The sequence below is a fragment of the Pholis gunnellus genome, assembly GCF_910591455.1.
Source record: "Pholis gunnellus genome assembly, chromosome: 2".
NCBI classification, from domain to species: Eukaryota; Metazoa; Chordata; class Actinopteri; order Perciformes; family Pholidae; genus Pholis; species Pholis gunnellus.
In genome coordinates, this window is record NC_136536.1 from 4,736,523 (window position 1) to 4,757,391 (window position 20,869).

The window sequence follows — 20,869 nt, forward strand, 5'->3', positions numbered from 1 at the left end:
TGAAAAAAAGGAAGGAAAAATAACAGTCTCTCTCACACACAAAAAAATCTTTTGCAACAGAGCTCCTAAACATGAACTTCTTATTGGCATTGTGCTTACTCAGAGCTCCCCGTTTGCCTTTGCGGCCTGTAGTTTACCTCACAGAGTGCAACGTTTGGAAAAGAGACAACTGTGTGAGGTTTAGTAAACATCCACAATAAAATTGACGCCATCCCTCGCACTCTTCAATGATGTCAATTTTGTTCACTACTTCATCTACTATATTCACACGGTATTTACTTGATTCATGAAGATATTCAACAAATCTCTAATCTATATCTCTATGTATTTTTCTTCTTTTCTCACAGTATTACACAGTATGTTTACATTTTTTTTTTTTTTAAATTCAGATTCATGGTTGTATTTGTGAACACTAACAGTCTTTGATATTGTTTTCAGAATGCAAACCAACAATAAGACATCATTGGCTTGGTTTTACAAATGCAGAAAAATGAAACATGGTTTGAAAATCGGTTTTGATCACATATTGCCCCTGGAGGTAGGTGAATCAATTAAAATCTTGGAAGTCCTTTGTAATGTTCTCTTTTGTCTACATGCTCCATGAGGGTTTCTTTGTTGTCTACACGTTGGCCTCGGCGTTGGTCAGGTTAGAGGTCGGGCTGGTTGGGTTCGGGGGGTTCACGGGCTCCGTTGGGCCGGCTGGGTTGGGGGGTGGGCTGGTCGGGCTAACAGTTGTAGCGATGGGGTTAACCGGACTGGCCGTGGTGGTGGTGGTGGTGGTGATGGTAATGGTGGCTGTGGGACTAGTTGCCGGGGTCACCGGGCTAGCGGCGGCGGCGGCGGCGACGACGACTGCGACTGGATTAGCTGGCGGTGGAGCCGGGTTAGCTGGGGTCACGGGGCTGGTGGCCTTGACGGGAGCTGGGTTGGTGGGGCTGACGGGGCTGGCGGGGTTTACGAGAGCCGGGGTGGCGGGGCTAGCGGGGTTAACGGGGCTGGACAGGTTCGCCGTGTTGGTCTCCACCTGCTGCTCGGGTCCATTCTCCTGAGGTCGCCTGACGACTGCAGGAGGCTTGAGCATTATCCGAAGTCGCTGGGAGAGAAACACAACATATTAATTACATCAGAGAAAAGGGTTAAAGCTAGAGTTAGCAACACAAGCTAGCAACAACAAACCCAACAGACAATTCACTTTGTTACCTCTTTGTACGTGCCCTTGAGTCCGAGAAACATATAGATCATGTATCCTGGTATGAGAATCATGGAGGACAGCGCCATGAGCCAGCCCACTCCCTGACCCCAGCCCGGGAACACATAGTCTCCCATTTTGAGAGGAACCATTTGTATGGCGCTGAACAAGAACACACCCTGTGGGAGACAATGAGACGCTTTATGCATCCTGACACCACTGACTACAGGCAGCACAGTCTCAGCCTGCCGTGGCTGCAGGCAGGTAATATTGACTTTATTTATTGTTTCGTTTGTCATGTCATGACTTTAGATGTACGGTTGCATTAGTGCAGAGTACTCACGCCGACGATGAGAGGGGTGAACACGACCCAGCACAACTTCCACCATAAACAGGGCCTGTAGCCAATCATCTCCTCGATGTTGTCGTAGAACTTGTTCACACCTGCGAGACAAATGAATCTATGATCAAAATATTCATATCCAATTTATTTCAATTTGCTGCCGGTCTGCCATGCATGACGATGAGGACGGTGAGGTGGAACACGGGAGCGCTCGTGACCTTGAGGCTTAACCGCGTTTGAAGCTGCGCAGATATCTCAGAGTAGGTGTGACGACCTTTCACGTACTATGTGATGTTTCTCTGACTTCGTTTGTTAAATTGTTGAAGAAAAATGCAAATTTTTTGCCCGACAATTTTGTTGATCTTTTGCAATATTGCGTGAAACATTGACGATACGCACCATAGAACCAGGATATGGAGATGCACTCGAAGAAGACCAAGAACAGCAGACACATTCCACTGGCAGAGTAGTAGTCAAACAGTTTGAACACATAGATTCCACCCTGGTTACAGAAAAAGCGTGTTATAATACATCTTAAAAGACTCTGGCACTGTATTTGATGTCATTAACAGAACAAGCCCACATTTAAACGGCCTCTTGCACGCTACATGCAGCAGATGCGTCGATTTCGCTTTTATCTTTTAATTACATCTTTCAACTCGAGCACTCATTTGTTTAATCCGGTGCCGTTAATAGTCGGCGCGGTACCTGTGTGATGTTTGAAAGTCCGATCAAATAGGACACCAGACAGACGGCTGCGATGAAGAGCTCTCGTCTGCCTCTAAGAGCTCTGGGAAACTCGTCCACCAGGGCAGTGATGAAGCCTTCAACGGTGCAGAACTGAAGAAAACAGACAAGCGTACGTGTGAATGTGTGCAATGCTTACACCTGCTGCGTTCATGTTCTTTGACACAAATATGCTTTTAATATCTACAGTACATATTAAAGTTCTGTGATTATGTTTTTGCAAAATGTATTCTTCACCAAAGAAGAATATGTGATGACAAATGAGAAATAATGGGAGCAAACCCTGGGACAGAAGCTCTAACGTTATCTTCTGAATGACCAAGCATCCACTTGCTGGGGACCATTTTGGAGATAGCTTTGATATGCAAATGCTATTAACCCTATTTAGAATTGGGTTATATTTGAAGTCTTTTACTTTGAAGTGCTGGTGGTCACCTCCAATGTAAAGCTGCATGTATTACTACATTATTTTTTCTCAGTCTCTATGGCCGTATTCAAACCCAAATACACGCAGACAGGGAAACCTGCGGGCACACGGAGGTGATAAAGCTGCGTTAAAAAGACTTGACAGCCAATGTCAAAGCTCAGCTATATCTGTCCACAAGAAGCAAATTGCATGCTTATCACGCAGAGAGCAGGGGTGAGCTGCATGATATGTACCTGCATTTCAATATTTAGGTCAGCCCATGAGCAGATCATCTCCAAGCCCCTTACCTGGCTGTCTATCCCCAGCATGAGCAGCATGGAGAAGAACAGAATGGCCCAGAGAGGAGACACAGGCAACTGGGTTACAGCCTCCGGGTAGGCCAGGAAAGCTAAGCCAGGACCTGGATAGCGAAGAGAAAAATCATATTGCATCAGGGTTCTTGTCATGGTACTCTGTTGTGACTGCAAAACACACATGTTCACATAGAAGTGATGACGCATGCTGTGTTTGGCAGTGGGTATCAATGACGGTGCACTATTTTTTTTTCTTCTGTGCGTTCTGTATTTACCTGAAGCTGCTACGTCGGCAATGGGTCTCTTTGTCACATGTGACATGAAGCCGACAATAGAGAAGATTACTAAGCCAGCAAACATGCTGGTACACGAGTTGATGCAGCACACAATGATGGAGTCTCTGGGGAGAGGAAATATAAAACACGCCTGTTGTCAAAGATTTAAGTTGACTCTGTTTTTTTTTTCTTTTTTCTAAAGCTTCCAGGAGAGACTGAGATCTGACAGAGTAGCTGCATCGCTGCTATTAATTCCTTTTGATCATACAGATGTTTGGCAAAAAAAACCTTTTACTATTGTTTATCAACAGACATGAACGGATAAACTCATTTGAAAACTTGTGACAGATAATAAAATGTATCATTCATAGATATAGATGTAGAGCGATAGATCCATTTGAAACAAGAAGAATCGCGACTAGGTTTTTATGTAACTGATTGTTTATGTGACCCAGAACCATGGGGCTGCTGGAGAAAACACTCAGGCATTGCAATCATAGTCGTTGTTTTTTTCCCTGTAGCACGCACACCGACAGCAAGAAACAGCCATCTTCTTGGATTCTTATTAATTCAAGCCAGCATCTCACATTAGTAATTCCCTTTAAGGGCTCTTACCAAGCATCCTTGAAAAAGGTCTTTTAACAGAAGAAAAATAGCAATTTAATTGCTGCCATCTTCAGCTATTACAAGTCGCTCTGATATATTGTATACAGCAGCATTGTCCGTCTCTTTCTCATAGATTATCTTGATTTGTGAATCATCACCCGTCTTACCTGTACACATTGTTATTGAAAGGGTTATAGCTGCCCAGAGCTATAAGTGACCCCAATCCCAATCCGTAGGAAAAAAAGATCTGGGTAGCTGCATCCAGCCATACCTGACAAAAGGAACACAAGCATTTTAGCTGCGCGATGCCGAGCTCTGCTCCCCCCAAGCATGCGGTGCATGAATATGAATCACATGATGATATGTCATTACCTCCGACTCTTTGAGTTTTTCAAAGTCAGGGGTGATGTAGAACAGAATTCCCTCTCTGGCTCCAGGTAGAGTCACCCCACGGATGAAGAGAATAAACAGCATGAAGTAGGGATATGTAGCTGAGAAGTAAACGACCTGTATGATGTGAGACAGCAGGGTCAGCGGGAGAACACCATTCAATCTTAAGTACATTTATGAAGCATACAGCATTTGTCAATTTTGAATTCACCCACTATTCAGAAATTCTCATGAGGTTCTATTTTTTTTTAAAGATTTTCTAGATCTATTTTATTCGGCCTCTTCTACACACACACACACACACACACACACACACACACACACACACACACACACACACACACACACACACACACAAACAGATAAGAGACAAAATATTCAGCAAAAGCAGCTTCACTGTGAACGGCCGTGTGCATTTATGACTCTGGGCAAGCAAGTTTGTGTGCAAAGTGTGCGCAGGGGGATGGGGTGTTTTGTGACCAAAACAAATTTTATTTGCCATGGTCACGTGACGAGCTAGACTTTTTCCGAAATGTGGCACCACAAGGGAGGGGAAAAACTGCTCCAAGTGAAGGGAGAGGACCGAACCAGATTGTGGCGTATGGCTGCGTGTTGCTCCTCCTATCATGAATCCACACTCGGCACAGACGCCGTGTCAGGAGAATTGGAATTAGAGGAGCCACCATGAGGCAGAGAAGGATTAGTGAACATGAGTGTTTGATGTCTCTTCTCTTACTTTAAAAACCAATCTGGACAATGCTGACTGCGGTTTAAATGATTGATGAGGTAATATTAGACGGATTAATATTGCATTGCTGTCACATACTACTGGTAATTTGGGAATCAGTATAGCACAAGAGGTCTTGGATGCCCAAATCTGGCAAGCGTCTTACCTTCCCTGTCCAGCCAACCCCTTTCCAGATACAGAAGTACACGAGGACCCAGGCGATGGCCAGTGTTATTGCCAGTGGCATTCGAATCTGGCCTGGTTTTTCCAAGCCATCGGTCATTTCGTGCATGTTGAGCCTATAAGTCAGAGCGAGCAACAGTGAGACAGGGAAACGGGCATGCAGCAGAGGAGGCTGTCTTTCATGTATCTCGGTGGCATGCATGCAGGATACTTTAAAGCTCTGCTGTTGTGCAAAGCCAGAGAAAGCAGTCAATATCTTACTTCCAAAACTCCATCACTGAACTGGTGAGATTGGTCGTGTCGATGATGGAGTGGTTTGTGTAACATTGCTCTGTGTTCCATGCATTGTTACATGAGCTCCATGGAAGTTCCTGTAAAACAAAAAAAATGACAGTGTTGTTTTTCTTTTCTTCTCCCCCTCCTTGTCACATTTTAAATGTCTTACAGGTATCACAGGCTGGAATTCCTAATGAACTGATATAAGAACCTTGACCCTATGCTGTTTTCGTCTTCTTTTTTTTTTTATGAGTCACGTGAGTGTCACTGTGGGATACTTACAGTGGTGAAGGAGTTGTACAGGTAGTAAATGGCCCAGGAAATGATTACAATGTAGTAAATGTTAAGGTAGAAGGACAGGACAGCTGCTGCGAGGCCCACACCTATCATACAGAAAGTGTAGTAAAAACTATCATTAGATATGTGTGTTATGTGGCCTCCATAAATCCTGAATATTATTTCTATGAAAGCACCATGAATATATATATATATTTTAGACAGGCCTGGTATCAAGACACAATTGTCTGTAAATATTCAGTTGAAGTGAAGTATACCTTTAAACATAGGAGCCAGTTTCCACACACCAAGCCCTCCAATGGAGGTGTATTGACCAAGGGAGCATTCCAGTAGGAACAAGGGCATCCCAGCAAATATGAGAGTCAAAAAATAAGGGATCAAGAAGGCTCCTGCATGGACAAAAGTAGATCAAGTTATGCATTGAAAAAGAAAGACCAATCTTAAGCTAAAACTGCCACTGACGCATTACTAAAAAATAAATAAAAAAAACAGCACAACGTCAATTAATTAGGCTTGTAAATGTATGTGATATTCATTATTTGCATGTAATCGACACGGTCAATTAGGTTAGCTCGACTATGTGCGTGGTGGAGCTGAACGGGCCGTGCAGTTTTTTCATAAATTAGCAGTGAAAATAATGTTTACCTCCACCGTTCTTTCCACAGAGATAGGGAAATCTCCATACGTTCCCCAGTCCAATTGCGTAACCCACACACGACAGGAGAAAATCAAATCTCCCTCCCCATGTTTCCCTATCGGGCAAATCCTTTTTATTCTTCTCGGTCTTCACTTCCAGTGACTTGGGCTTGTCATTATTGGCCACCTCGTTCAGTTCTGTGACTTGTCCATCCGTTTTGGTGCCGTTCGTCGCCATGTCTCTGGATTTGGCAGAGGTCCTGGCAGTCGAACGGGAGGCTTCAGCACCAGTCCACGTAGACAGCAGCTTCGCGGTTTTTTAACGCCTAACCTTTGGACCAAATGTCTGGAGATGAAGCCTGTGCACACACGGCTCGTCAGTCGCCGTTAACCTGGAATCGTGAATAGAGCATTCGGTCGGTTTTTTTCCCCTCTTTCTCAGGGGGCGATGAATAATATGGTTATTTGAAATGCAAACACATTTTGCGCTACATTCATTTACTCCCCCGACAGGTACAATCAAACAATGTCATTTAACACGCACAGTTTTACTGAAATATGCATTTAAAAACGCACACTAAAGCATTTCATGAACATTTGGCTGTCTGACAAAAAATATTTCATTCATATCAGACTCAACAAACACCAAAAAAAACATCGATGGCAAAGTCATGCTGGACTTGCTCCCATAACTAAAACACAGACGACAGATTGCGCGTAAATTAACAGCAGACAAAACCAGATCAGCACGCAAATGAAAGCCTAAACAAAGTCTGCAAAAAATAGGCAAAAACAAATACACTAAAACAAAGCGGAAATCGATTTTGCTGGCGAATAAAAACAGAAAACTTTAAGACGAATTACAGGATCCAAAACATGCACTTCTTGCGCAAGACGCACCGTGGCAATAGCACATAGCCTATGATAATTAAGCATAATGAAGTGGAGTCCGCCAATTACCACCTGCAGATTCTCCAAACTGTTATCCACATATACAGAATTGCAAGCAGCAGGGATACAGAGATGTCTCAAATAAACTGGAACACAAAACGCATAGTGGAGACAAAGGGATGTCCAATGCGTAAAACCTTTACGCATCAGGCTGCACAAATAGCCACTCCATTCCATCCGATTAATTGAGAACCAAACGCGTTAATGAACGCACGAGAATGCGTCTCCACATTTGCAACCGTCCGCATAGACGGGCAAACAGCAATCAATTCGGCATTTAATTGGCTGTAGCGTGTAGGTGCAGAGCTCATCGTGCAGTCATTACACTGACCACAGCAACGCATTGACAGTCTCATTCACAATTTAATCACACTCACTGCCGCTGCAAAGACGAATAATAAAGAATCATGCATTAGCCGGACTCGTTTGTGTGATGCCTCAAACACGCACACACGCACAGACGGACGCAATCATTCAGCACCCAGTTTACTCACAATTAATCTGTGATCTGTGCCGCCGAGGATTCGCTGCCTGCCACAAATCTCGAAACGAGGTATCCGTAGATTCCTCCTGCGGATGAAGTTGTAAACTCCCAGTATTTCTTGGAACATAAATAGATTTTACTTCCATTAAAAGACTTAAAGGGACCATGCAGCGTTAGAGATGTCCAGGCAGGAGCTGTCCAGCGGGGAGCAGTGCTGAAGACCAGGAGGAGGAAGAGGAGGAGGAGGAGGAGGAGGAGGAGGCTGAATCAACACGGGCAGCAGCCGCTTCGCCTTGTGCGACTGTCTAACATCAACAACCAGAGACTCAACTCCCATCTACACAGCCTCAATGTCATCTCAAAGTCGCCCCCCCCCTCCTCTTCCTCATCTATAGGCTGCACTGACATCGTTTGTCTTTTTTTGGTGTTTTTTTGGTAACATTTCAAATTGTCTCACTATTTCCCCGCGATTTAAACATAAATAATGAGGTATTCTCATTATTGTTCTGACCTCCCATCGCAAGTTTTGTAATCAACACGCTGAATGAGAACGAGGACAATTCCCGTTTCAAAGTTATGAATATTGGGTCAGTTTTGGGGGTTTACAAACATCTTTAATTCTTTTAGGACTTTCAGGATTCAACTGTTTAAAATGCAATTATCTCTGCGCCCAGCAACACAAAATACCCCCCCTCTCATGACACACACACACACACACACACACACACACACACACACACACAAAGAGCACCCCCCTCCCCTCAAGTAATGATATGTATGGTCGAGGTGCAAAATGGAAACATATGGGGGGGGGGGGGGGGGGGGGGGGGGTAATATAAGCAGCATTAAGAGATCCAAACGCGTGTGTTTAGAAGGTGAGGCCAGTCAGCGTCTGTCTGCAAATCTGGCAAATTTTGATAAAGGCAGCCCGTCAATAAAGGGAGGGAACATTGGCTGGTTGTCTAACTCTGCCTGTAATCGTCCAAAGCCCGACGTCTTCCACAAATGAAGGGATGATATGAGATGGAGCAAACTCGTGGACGATAAACTCATAATTTAATAAACACAAAAAAGACAAATGAAGGAAACTAGAAGAAAAAGATTAGGTAGAAAAACACGCGCAAGACTGAAACACGTTTCACATGGGCAGCTAATCAGCGACGATTGGATCCAGCCGTGGATTTTTATTTTCTTCTTTTTTCTTTCTTGTATCCCTCTACAGAAACCATCCGGAAAGTGAAAGACAACAACAAAATGTTTAAAGGGAGCAGCTCGTCAATGTGAAGTGCGAGTAAGGTAAGTGATTCACAGCATGTATAAATAGGCCCACTTGTTTGATTTCATATTTAGCGCAAGTTCTTCCTCTCAGCTCAGCTGCTTTTCTTGCGTGAACTGTGATGTCACGATGGCGTCTACTTGTCTGTGCGTTCAGGTTTGTTTTGTTTAAAAAAAAAAGCCACGTGTGTTCTTGTTCAGTTTCCTGCTGAAAATCAGAACAAGATGCACTTTTTTTTCCTTTTTTTTTTTTAATGTCAGGGAGTTGAGGGTGGAGGGAGTGCACGCGCTGACTGGTGTAAACTTCTGGCGTGCAGTCAGATCAGCAGCGTTTCGACTCCAGCGTGAATGTTCCTATATCACAGGCTGAGAGGGCACCAGATGGCGAACCAATGAGGGGTGAACTAACCTACTAAATGATACCACATGAAATGCAGCATTTAAAATCCCATCTGGGTTGCCGTCCCCGCGGACATGGGGTGTGAAGCATGACACACATTTATACACCTGCTGATGGAGCACACAGGCATGTCCAATGGGCTGGTGACATGTATACGCTCAGCCAGCTGACCTCCTAACCCCGAAGCTTTGGTTTGATGCAGCTCACCGCCCTGTTCGCCAGCAGCCCCCATGTCTCTTAGTTTCAGTCGGAAGCTTGTATTTGGCGCCTCGTGAACGCTGTACGTGCTCCATTAGGCTGGGATTACTTGTCCTGTCTTGTAATGGCTTTTAGAGACTGTAGATTGAGTCTTGTAGCCCCCCGTTAGGGGCCCACTGACTGTAAAATCATCTTAATGTTTTTTTTTTTTGGGGGGGGGATTCTGCAGAAGGATGCTGCCTAACATTGAAGAGACCCATTTGGTTTCTTGTTATTTTTTGGACACAATTATGATTATTGTATTACAAATTTGACAGCATCAAATAATGTATTATTACCAAAATATGTGGAGAAATTAAAATAAATAGAAAATAACTGACCTAAAGAAGGAATTCAATGCCTAATTCATTGGTTCTATGACTAGAAACACACAATATTAAGTAAATTAAATACGTTTTTTAAATACACAAATTTGTCGTGGCTCAAGCAGTGTGACAGGCCGCTTGTATGAATCTGCCCTCCATTCCCTCCCTTCATATCTCCATATTTTTCCAATAACCTCCCTCTGAAATCATTGCTTTAGCTGCTTTTGTGCAACTCTCTGTTTCTCACTCTTCAGCCGGCATTTTCATGGACTCATATTTCTCAACAGCAGCCTGCAATTTGAGGCCACAAAATGAACTGATTAGCATGATGATTAGTCATTAGTATGCTAATCGTAAGCAATTCACATATTTTATTCATATTGTCGCAGACTTGTTTTTCTCCTGCTGAAATTGTGTACACTCCCCATTTTATTTTTTTTATTGTAAACACGCAAGTCAATCTGCTGACTTGCTGACAACAGTGGGAATGATGGATTTTTACATGACAAGCATCTTAACATAATGTCACCGTTCGTCCATATCGCTAATAGATTCATGCGAGGTAAATTAGTTGATTTGAATACGTGACAGCAGAGGTAAATATTGCTTCGACTATCTTTTCAGGAGAAATCTGCTGAAAAGCTGCTACACACACAAAAAACAAAATCTGCAAAACACAAAAACTCCACAGTAAATATTTACAAACCCCTTGTTTTGACAGCGAGGCAGTCTTCAGCGGGGTATTCAAAATACGAATATGTCTTATTAGGTAATCCCAGAAAGAGTTACCCTGTCAGAAGCCTCTGTTCTGTTGCTGTCTGCTCTTTGTTTTCATCAGCCTCTGAACCAGGATTGCTGCTGTACATGTTTCTAGCCTTGTAAGCTCTGAGAGAGAGCGGAGAGCACAATAACGTTGCGGTTGTACCACTTGTGTCTTGACGATCGAAGGGATTCGGCTTACACATATTTTTTTCCCTGCGGCAAAGTAACCGCTCACCTAATATCTTTATGTAAAGCACAAATGTAATTTGGCCGGCCCACACAGGTTTGATGATTGATGAAAATCACCTCACACTTCCTGCACAGAAGACACCTGAGACAGTCACAGCGTCGATGCTGCTCCTCCACAGCGCCTGGCCTCCACAGATACTGAAATCACTTGAAGGCTCCTTTTTTGTCTGTGCTTGTTTAGTATAGCATTTGTTTAGCATGACCTAAATTGCTGTGAAGTGAGTGCCTCAGCAGCTCTGTCTCGCCTCTCTCTTTCTCCCTCCCTACGTCTCCCTGTCTCTTTGTATGCCTCCTTTTCTCTTTCTCTCTCTCTCACAAACACACATTTTACAAACAAGCTGAGAGGACAGTTTTTTTTTTTTTATAACAAACAGATATTATTTACAGGCATAGTGAAGTATTGTGGGATGCAGGAATCGGTGAGGTGGGCTGGCCAATGATATTTCAGGAATGGTGAGTGAATCATCTGCCAATGTTGTGGAGCATGCTCAGTTTCTCTCCTCGCTGTTTTCTTTTCTTTTTTTACCTTTTGCTGGAGGGATCAACTATGCAAAGAAGTGAAATCCCACAGCTGCAAAAGACTCGAGTTTCCTCCCTCTGTTGGGATTCTGATGTAGCATTCAAAAGCAATGCGGTTTCCACACACATGCATGGAATCAGACGTCCGTGCTTTGAGAGACGTAGCTGCAGGTTTAACATGTTCGGCGTCGACACGTCGAGGTGCACCGAGCAGGACGGGGACAGGTTTCCCGTGTTGATCTGTTGACAGCCCTGTGTGACAGCCAGCACACACACGGTGTGGATTTTGTAAACATCTGACCTCCATGATAGCCAGTATGGGGGCACTAAATCGCTTCAAATTTTGTACATGTGTTGCTAGGCAACAGCATAATCGCTCTCCGTCTCTCCCTCCTTGTATGGCTCTCTACTGGGATTGCTGTGCCGCTATCATTGAAAAATGGTTAATTAACTTCTACAAAAAGTCCATTAATGGAGCAGATTAGGCTTCTGAGGGTTAAAAAAGCACATCTAGGCTGTACGCAGAAATATACGAATGCATGTCAGAGACTGAAAGGGCCTTAGAAATGAATCGTCCAAGAGCCGTGCATGGCTGTGTTTTAGCAATAACAGCTTCAACGGCTGTGATAAACAATGTAATCAATGTAAAAAAAAAAAAAAAAGGTTATGTGGCAAATTAGACACACTGGTTCCATCCCTGACAAACTCATTTACAGAGATAATCTCTTATGATTGATTCTCAAAATGAGAAAAAACAAAACAATTTAATACATTTATATTCTGCTAGAAAATAATGTGTTGAAACACAGCATTGTCACACTTACAGTCCAGATTCATAGTGTGTGTGTGTTTGTGCAACACTACACACACAAATGTAGCATCTGTTTGTATAAAGTTGAAACATGACAAGAGGACTGATGCTGACCACAATAATGTAAAAAAAAGCTTTAAATTAAAGATGAAAAAATATATATATATATTTATTTTCCAGAAATAAATATAATCACTTATTTATGTATTCTATAAATACAATTTATAGAATAAATATACAATGTGTGTGTGTGTGTGTGTGTGTGTATATATATATATATATATATATATATTACAGAAACAGTTAAAGCAATAACGGTATCAAACAAAGAGTTAAATCTCAATGAAATAGGTGGTTTTGAATGCAGTTTCATGCTGTTAGAGTTTGCAGATTCCTCTAAAGGTGTTGGGGGAGAGAGATCCAGAGGGAGGGGGCGGAAATGTAGAATGTCGGTGCTGGAGGTCAGAAAGGTGGGAGGAGCCATAGGTTGTGGAGGGCTTTGTAGAAAAGATTGCTCTGAAATTGTGTTTAAGAACTGCCCTCATGATGATAAGTATGGATTTAAAACGTGTCCTTAGATGTGAATGAGTGTTGTGTTGGGTATTTAAATCAATAATAGCTAGCTGCCCTTGAAAAAGAACCAATATAAAAATGTTTATTCAAGGCTTCCGTTTGAAATGGTCTACACGCCTACTTCAGTTTATACATATTTGAGTTAAACTGAATAATCTTTGAATCTGCACCTCAATGTGTGTTGATACAAAGCTTGAGTAAATCTCAGCATATCAAAGGAACAGTGTCAGATAATCACTCTAATTATAATATTATATTTAATTGACTCCAGCTTCTTCTTGTTTTACTGCTCTTTCTGTAATTAAGAGTTGCATTTCAGCTCCCATAATTCTTTTCTTGCAAGACCGCCGAGTCCTCATTACAAGCAGAGTTACAGTTAATAGATAGCAAGTAATGGGACTGAATCAATTTCACTACAAATAAATGACCAGCCCACAATAATCATATTGTGGATAATTTGTTGGGGAATTGATTTATTATAATATTACTGAGTGTTTATTTGAAGTGAGATGGAGATGACGCACACTCACACACACACACACACACACACACACACACACACACACACACACACACACACACACACACACACACACACACACACACACACACACACACACACACACACACACACACATATAATGGTTCGCCAAAGTGATAAGGATGAACCGGCAATCATTTCATGTTTAACATTCATTCACATCACATTCTGCAGATTTGAAGGCAAGGTAATCCATATACTATCATCCGGAGGTTTGAAGTGTGTGGTGAGAAAACAGCTGGTGTACAGAAAAGTTGTATTTAAACTCTCCCTTTCATGGTACAAAAGTCAGTTGGTTGTAATTTAAGTAAATGTTTTGTTCTACCCGGTCTCGCTCCCAACTCGTCAAATAATGACGCTTTCAATTCATGCGAATGTAAACTCAACTGAGTCATTTTTAGACGCTCAGGGCAACTGAAGTAGAATAAAGAGCAAAAAGGGGGCGGGAGAGTAGGAGGATTGATCAAACATACAAAGGGCTTTCTAACTTCCTGTGAAGACGGAAGTTTATTTTGAAAAGACGCTATGCATGTACTACGCAAACGCTGGAGGGCTACCAAGAGAGTCTCAGTTTGAAGCTTAGGGACACTGACCGAGCTGGGAAGTGAGAATGTGTTGATTTGGCAGCAGCGTTTGCACTACGGTCACGTGTTACTGGCTCATCAAGTATTGCACACCTGACAAACCGTCACAGAAAAGCAGACACTAAAACGTCTGCACGAGGAAAAAAGTGTGTCCAGTGACGGGAGACGAAGGGTCCATCATCAGCATCACCAGTACAGCAGGGAGCCGAGACATGGAGCTCTTTTTTAAATGCGAGCTTTGACAGAAGCCTGCAATCCTTTCTCACCACACTGCCCCTGCTAATCCTCCCCATTCAACCACATCACTATGGAAACTGACTGGATGTCTCACCCTTGCTGCCTAACTTGTGCCATGCTGCCTGATCACCGTTCCACAACGCGCCACATGTCACCATGCTGTGGCATTATTGGCTATTAGCGGCTGCCCTATTGATGCAGAACCGTTTGGGTTAATGTGCTTCAAAATCCAGAAGGCTGCTGCAGAAGAGCCAGTCGCTGTAGCTCACAGTCTGAGTCTGAGGTGGATGGAGCAAATTTTCATATTCCTGCGCCTGCTACCTATTTCATTTCTTTGCCTTTCCTCTGGCAAAATCGCAGGACAATGTTTGTCATGGTTTTAAAAGGTTTATCGGCTTCAAAGCTGAGGGAGCTGGTCGACCAACCCATCAGGGAGACCACGCAATCCTTCCAGCACCGACGAGAATGGGTGAGAGCGTGTGGACGAAATTCTCCGGCTAAGCTCCCAATTCAGAGCTTTAACGTAAAGCTCGGAGAAGCAAATTTTGCATTTGCCAGTTGACGTCAGCTTTAATCTATCCCCAAACCACTTCTTCAACCCCCTCAACATCTTGGAGCAGAGCTTCAATAATTGCTAATTACAGGGGGAAATATGGTTATAACCGCTAGCAGCATCAGCCTGGTCAGTGCTAACACTGGTAGCCTGAGATAAGCTGGTATCAGCTGGAGGACAGAGCTCACAGGTAAACACAACCTGAGAATATATATATATATATATATATAAGTGAAAATGAAGCCTCTGCTTGAGATAGTTTAACCCTGCGGAAACAAACCAGGAAAGCAAACTTAACCAGAACCACATTTATTTAGCTTGATGCTATCATCCAACGTGATCTCATATGTGAAATGACCACGACCTCTGAAGAGTGCATTAGACGTGTCAACACCACAAAAACAGTTACGTGTCGGCACCACAGATAGAATGTAACGTTAGGTTCAGGCAACACAGGTTAAGACAAAACGTTGCGAACACAACTTCACGATAAATCAACCCTTTGGGACACGAACACGGGTCTGGACTATCGGTCTGGTGGTTGAAAGTCCTGCATTTGTTTGACCCATTCACCTCCTCTCCCACCTAACCCTGCATGTGTTTCCCTTTAATACAACCTCACTAGCTCTGACCGTTACAGCTTCATGTGGATGCATATAATTATTGCGTCTACCACAAAAAGGATCCTAATTGACTTTCCATTGGCATTTGTTTTCGTGGTGCCGACACATAATTTAAACACGTACTGTCGTTCCACCACGTAGTGCTTTGTTAAGAGGTCATGGCCATTTCACGTATTTCTATGAGAACAGGTTGTGTCATCTTTAATAAAAAAAAGTCAAACGGACATAAAATCACCTGCCTTGGTGACTTTTTGTCCAAAAGCTTGATTACGTTCTCGTACAACTAAACTACTTTCATTTATGTTTCGAGAGAAACTTAATTTTTCCCAGATTACGATGGCAGTTTAAACCATTTGAAACCTTGTTAAGGTTGTAAATTGAAACAAAATTGCACAAAACAAAATGCTACAAAAGTATTTTTTTAGGTTTAGGCAACAAAACTACTTGGTTAGGTTTAGTAAAAAAACATCATGGTTTGATTTAAATGACAACAAAATTGAAACAAAACAAATATGCAACAAAGTACTTAGTTATGGGTGAAAGCCCTGAGTTTTTGCAGAATCATTTAACACTTATTTGTGATGCAAACATAATCCATGACACAATCTGTTTCCCTGGAATCGTAATTCACAGGTTTGTTGTACGGGAACATACGTTTGTAGGAGACAGGGCTGGCTCTATGTACATGTTGCTCTGCACTAGCATGGTTTCAGTTATAGATACTTAAGTAGATATCTACTTACTGCATTGTTGTGTTTTTTATCAATCAATCAGTCCCCTTCTATACAATGTCAAAAACTATTTTTATACCATGTTATTACAAGTTACTTCAGGACAAAGTAGAATCTTCAAACGGCTTATTTGATCTGGGATCCGGTTGATACTGATGTGAAAAGCAGGACATCTTGTATTAAAGTGCTGCTTCTCCATGTGTTTGGGATTTTTACTGGATAAGTGACTTCAAACAACCGATTATCACAAGTTTCAACCCCGTATCAATCATAATAATCTTATTCCAAAGCAAACAATACGATCTGATGTAAGTCAAAACGTTGTATTTACTGTCATTGGTATTATAGACACGTTCCTAAAAATGGTCTAGAGAGTCTTATATCAAATATTATTTACAGGGCTGTATGAGAAATAGGTTTATCATAATAAAAAGAAAAGTGATATTTTGTCTGTTTATGACTTCCCCAGAATTAATTTTCCTTTTGGTAACACATCTGTAACACATCAACAGTGAACTATGAAATAAATAAACGATGTCCTTGATTAATGATTCATAAGTAATTTGTTCCTACAACTTTACAGCTAGCAGGGCAACAATCAACACTATTCTATCATTTATGAGGGTGTGTTAGGACCAACTCTCACGTCGTGTTGATTCTGTCTCAGTAGAGAAGATAACATCTGGACCGACGAGTTTGCCCAACATTTGTTTTTTAAATCGGGCAGAGTCAACTTTTTTTGCAGCTGGAAGAAAATGTAAATGAAAGATCCTGTTTTCCACAGTTTAATCTACATTTCTATTGTATTTATTCAGCTTTAAGTTTACGGTTTTAGGTAATCCCAAAGGTAACATACATGAAGATGTAGATGATGGTCATATTAAATAATGAACACACTTATCACTGGTGCTAGATTCTGTAGTATTTATTTATGTAACTGTCATCACTATGTATCACTATTTAATGACACTTGATATATCAGTGACTAAAGAGCCTCATACATTTAAACTCTATAGAATAAAACATCACCTATGAGCATGAACAGAACATTTTCACCTGATGATGGTGCAATTCCTCCAAATTTCATGTGAATTGTTGCAACAGTTGTTGATACATTTCACTAAAAAACACTATTGTGGACCTCACTGTGACAGTAGAAGACATGTAAGATCATCAGGGTTCATCATCTGGGAAGCATGAATATGTACAACATTTCATAACAATCCATCTGGTAGATGTTGAGATACTTTTACAGGTTGAGGGAGAACTTTAAACTGCTGGTGGCACGAGGTGAAAAGTCAGATTATTACCGAAGCCGTGGATGTCAACACATGATTCCGTGGCATTCCATAGTTGTTGAGATATCTGGACCAAAGTGGTGGATTAATTGACTGGAACTGCTTTTCCTGAAGTCTTGAGTACTCATTTTTTTGTATGTTGCTCACTTGATGTGGATATGCAAATAGGGACTCTAAATAATTTCCCAAGGCCACAATAACATTTCTCTCCACAAATATTATACAAAATACAGGGCACATTACAAAATGTAGGAATCAGTCAAAGGAAACCTGCGAGGCCTTATAACATGCACACACTGCAGGAGACGAGCAGGCCTATAATTTGATCAATCTTAGAACAATTCTCCACCTTTGCAGGCACCTCCAGCTGAGCATCATCGGCGTAGTGGTGGAAATCAATACCAGCATTGTATCCAATAGGCCTTTTTCACAGAAGAAACAATAGTGCTGCAGGGATGATATATTTTTGACGTTAGCATTGCACTGGTTCCTTCAATAAAAAGCCAATGGGATTTTTCCATTTGGATTATTGCAGAAAATTAGGATTATGATACTTACGCATTATGATCATAAAGATAATCTTCCCAAATGAACACCACTTTTATGATTGTTGATGCAATCGTCGGGAGTAAAAAGCTAACGTCAGGCTATAAATGAACTACACCACGGTCACATGAGTGAAGGCAGACTATTGTTGTGATTACATTTTGTAGTCTCATTTAGCCACTTGTAAGCAACGGCCTTTTTTAACTTCAAAATTCACAAGAGGGGTAATTACTAATTTTTAATTAAATAAATTCCATTCATCTGATTTGATTTCAGGTTTCTGGTTTTGCACATACTGCCTCGCTCTCACTCTCGTTTGGGACTATTGAATGAGAACAGAGCCGTCGTTAGTGTTATTAGTAACACCTGTGTTTCTCCTACTATGGCAAATCAGAATGGCTGCTGTGAGAAAGGCCTATTTGGCCAACAGCTGAAATATATTGAGAGAAAAGCAGAAGCCCAAGAACAGATCCCTGAGGTACTCCATATTTCACATAAAACGGTTATTAACAGACAGTTATTTCATATATGGGGCTCTGCCTATCCGGTAGGCCCCTTCAGTAATCCATCCCATGACCATGAGGCTGCTACAATTACATTATGGAGACTCAAGTTCACTCACTATACAGGCAATGTTTAAATATGTATTCCAAAATGGGTTACAGAGGGTTGTTGGTTGGTGCATTTGGAAGCTAAACAAAACCAACAAAAAATATTGAGAAATTGTAAATCATTTAGCAGTGAGAGCATAGGACGGTCTTTTGCCAGGCTTTGACTAGATCTTCATATATGATTATTAAAACTCCCTATGTTAACGATTTACATAGGGAGTTTTGGACTTATGGGCTTTCTCCCATAAGACGCTGTTGAAACAATCAGCATCTTATGGGAGAAAGCTGACTCATTCAGGTACTACACTGAGTGGCAACCAGTAGATTGCCTTCATAATGAATTGTTGACACAATATTAAAAAAGGTTCAACGACTTTTTTTGTGTTGTTATGGTTATGAGGTGCACTATTGTACATACTGTATGGCCCACACTGGTGCACTGCCTGTCTCTCACCAGAGACGCTGGCCGCTTATTTGTCAATTTGACATAACAAATCACAAAGTTGTTATTTATTTGTCACCCCTTGGCCTCCACAGGGGAGACCCTTGACTTACCAGTCTTGCTTGTGTGCAGTCGCTACTAGTTGTGTCACTTATTTCCTCCATGATCTCCCATGTCTTCCCATGGCACCGTAAACTGTGTAAAGTCAACCGCATTTTATTTTGAAAGCTTCGGATTTACCACAGGCATAGACCAATAGCGGACTGGAAAATTGATGTAAAGTTGCCCAATTAATCAGCGTGATGGGTGTTTTAGCACATGGACAGATATTCTATTAGAGGCTTTTCCACTGGGGCCATTACAGCGTTTCAGGGTTTTTGGACATTTGTCAGCATCTATTTTCTCTTCACTTTAAAACCCCGACTACTCATAGCTCCCTTTCTCAGCTTTGCTTTTCCTTCCAACAGATTACTTCATACTTCTTTTCATGTAAATAGCATCTAATTTTTTTCGTCTCCTTGTTCATAACATTGTTCTGGTCCCTAATTAGAGCAGAAAAGTTTTGGCGCCTTTGCACATAAGTGCAAATGCATGAGCACTCAGAGGCATGCATTCAAATTTCATCCGAGCAGCAGCAACTGACCTTTTGGATTTCCAGTATATTTTATGTGGCGAAATTATGCTATTTAGCCTTTTGTGCTGCGTTGGGATAAAGAACATGGATCGCAATTTGCTTTCTGAGCGAAGCTGTGTAGACGTGATAATACACTGCTGTCACTGTCAGACATGACATGCATGAGGACAAACCCAGAGGTTGGGATCGCGTGCCACATGCCTGATGGTGTATGTGATGGCATACGGATATACACAGAGATGGCAGATGAGCTTCTATAATGAACCTAATATGTGTGCGTGTGTGTGTGTTTGCGTGTGTGCTTTCTTGTGTCTTCCGGTAGAAACGTAAAGCATCATTGCAGTGCGTGAGCAGTGTGATGCAACACCTCCAATGTATCCATCTCCTAAAATGGGACAGATGCGTGAGCAAGAGCTGAAGTCACTTAATTTAGTTGTTGGCAATGGCATCAGGAAACACTGACCTTTCGTTGGTTCCTTGAGGCCAATAAGTGAGTCACATGACAGCCGGATATTTACAGTGCCTCCTGTCACTGGCCTTGTCAAATCACAGCACACTTCACTGAAGCCTAGTAAGCCCTCGGCTGGACTTCAGCTACACAGACAGAGATGCAAAGGTGTTTTTTTTCTCTCCCTCTTTTGGCCCGAGCGTACTGCAACCCCGAATAATGCGGAAGAACAGGAGGGCATTAGGGGATGTGCGTGTATGTTAGTGTGTGTTTATGACAGTTTGTGTGAGTGTGTTTGCACATAAAAGCAGCAGAGAGAGAGAGATACAAAGGGAGACACAGACTGTCTGCAGGAACAATGAATTTCAGGCCCATTTATCTCATGAATGAGCCTCTGGAGGGCATTCATCCCCAGACAGTTCCATGAATTGTATAACAAATAAAAACTGTACTTCTGGACCCATATCTCACAGAGGGCAAAGATGGAATCCTCCAAATTCCCATAACGGGGTCTTTTTTTCCCTCGTAGTTTGACTTGTTAAATTAAACAAGCAACGCGTGCAACAATACAATAAGACACCAACCAACGTTCTGCTGGAGTCCACTACTCTTTATCACTTTGAATCTTTGGGACATCTTTGGATC

At 42.0% G+C, this 20,869-nt stretch overlaps 1 protein-coding gene across 1 annotated transcript; it reads right to left on the reverse strand.

Annotated features, from left to right (window-relative positions):
- Window positions 1-619: 619 nt before the first annotated feature.
- LOC306711972 (sodium- and chloride-dependent GABA transporter 1-like) lies at window positions 620-6,627 on the reverse strand (the record flags this gene model as incomplete). The annotated part of the gene is made up of 14 exons (XM_079181062.1): window positions 620-1,093; window positions 1,201-1,368; window positions 1,533-1,633; window positions 1,932-2,034; window positions 2,241-2,372; window positions 2,994-3,106; window positions 3,275-3,399; window positions 4,048-4,151; window positions 4,253-4,387; window positions 5,164-5,296; window positions 5,442-5,551; window positions 5,739-5,839; window positions 6,011-6,142; window positions 6,399-6,627. The coding sequence occupies 14 exons, from the start codon at window positions 6,625-6,627 to the stop codon at window positions 620-622; spliced, it is 2,160 nt and encodes a 719-aa protein (XP_079037188.1).
- Between the last annotated feature and the right edge of the window lie 14,242 nt (window positions 6,628-20,869).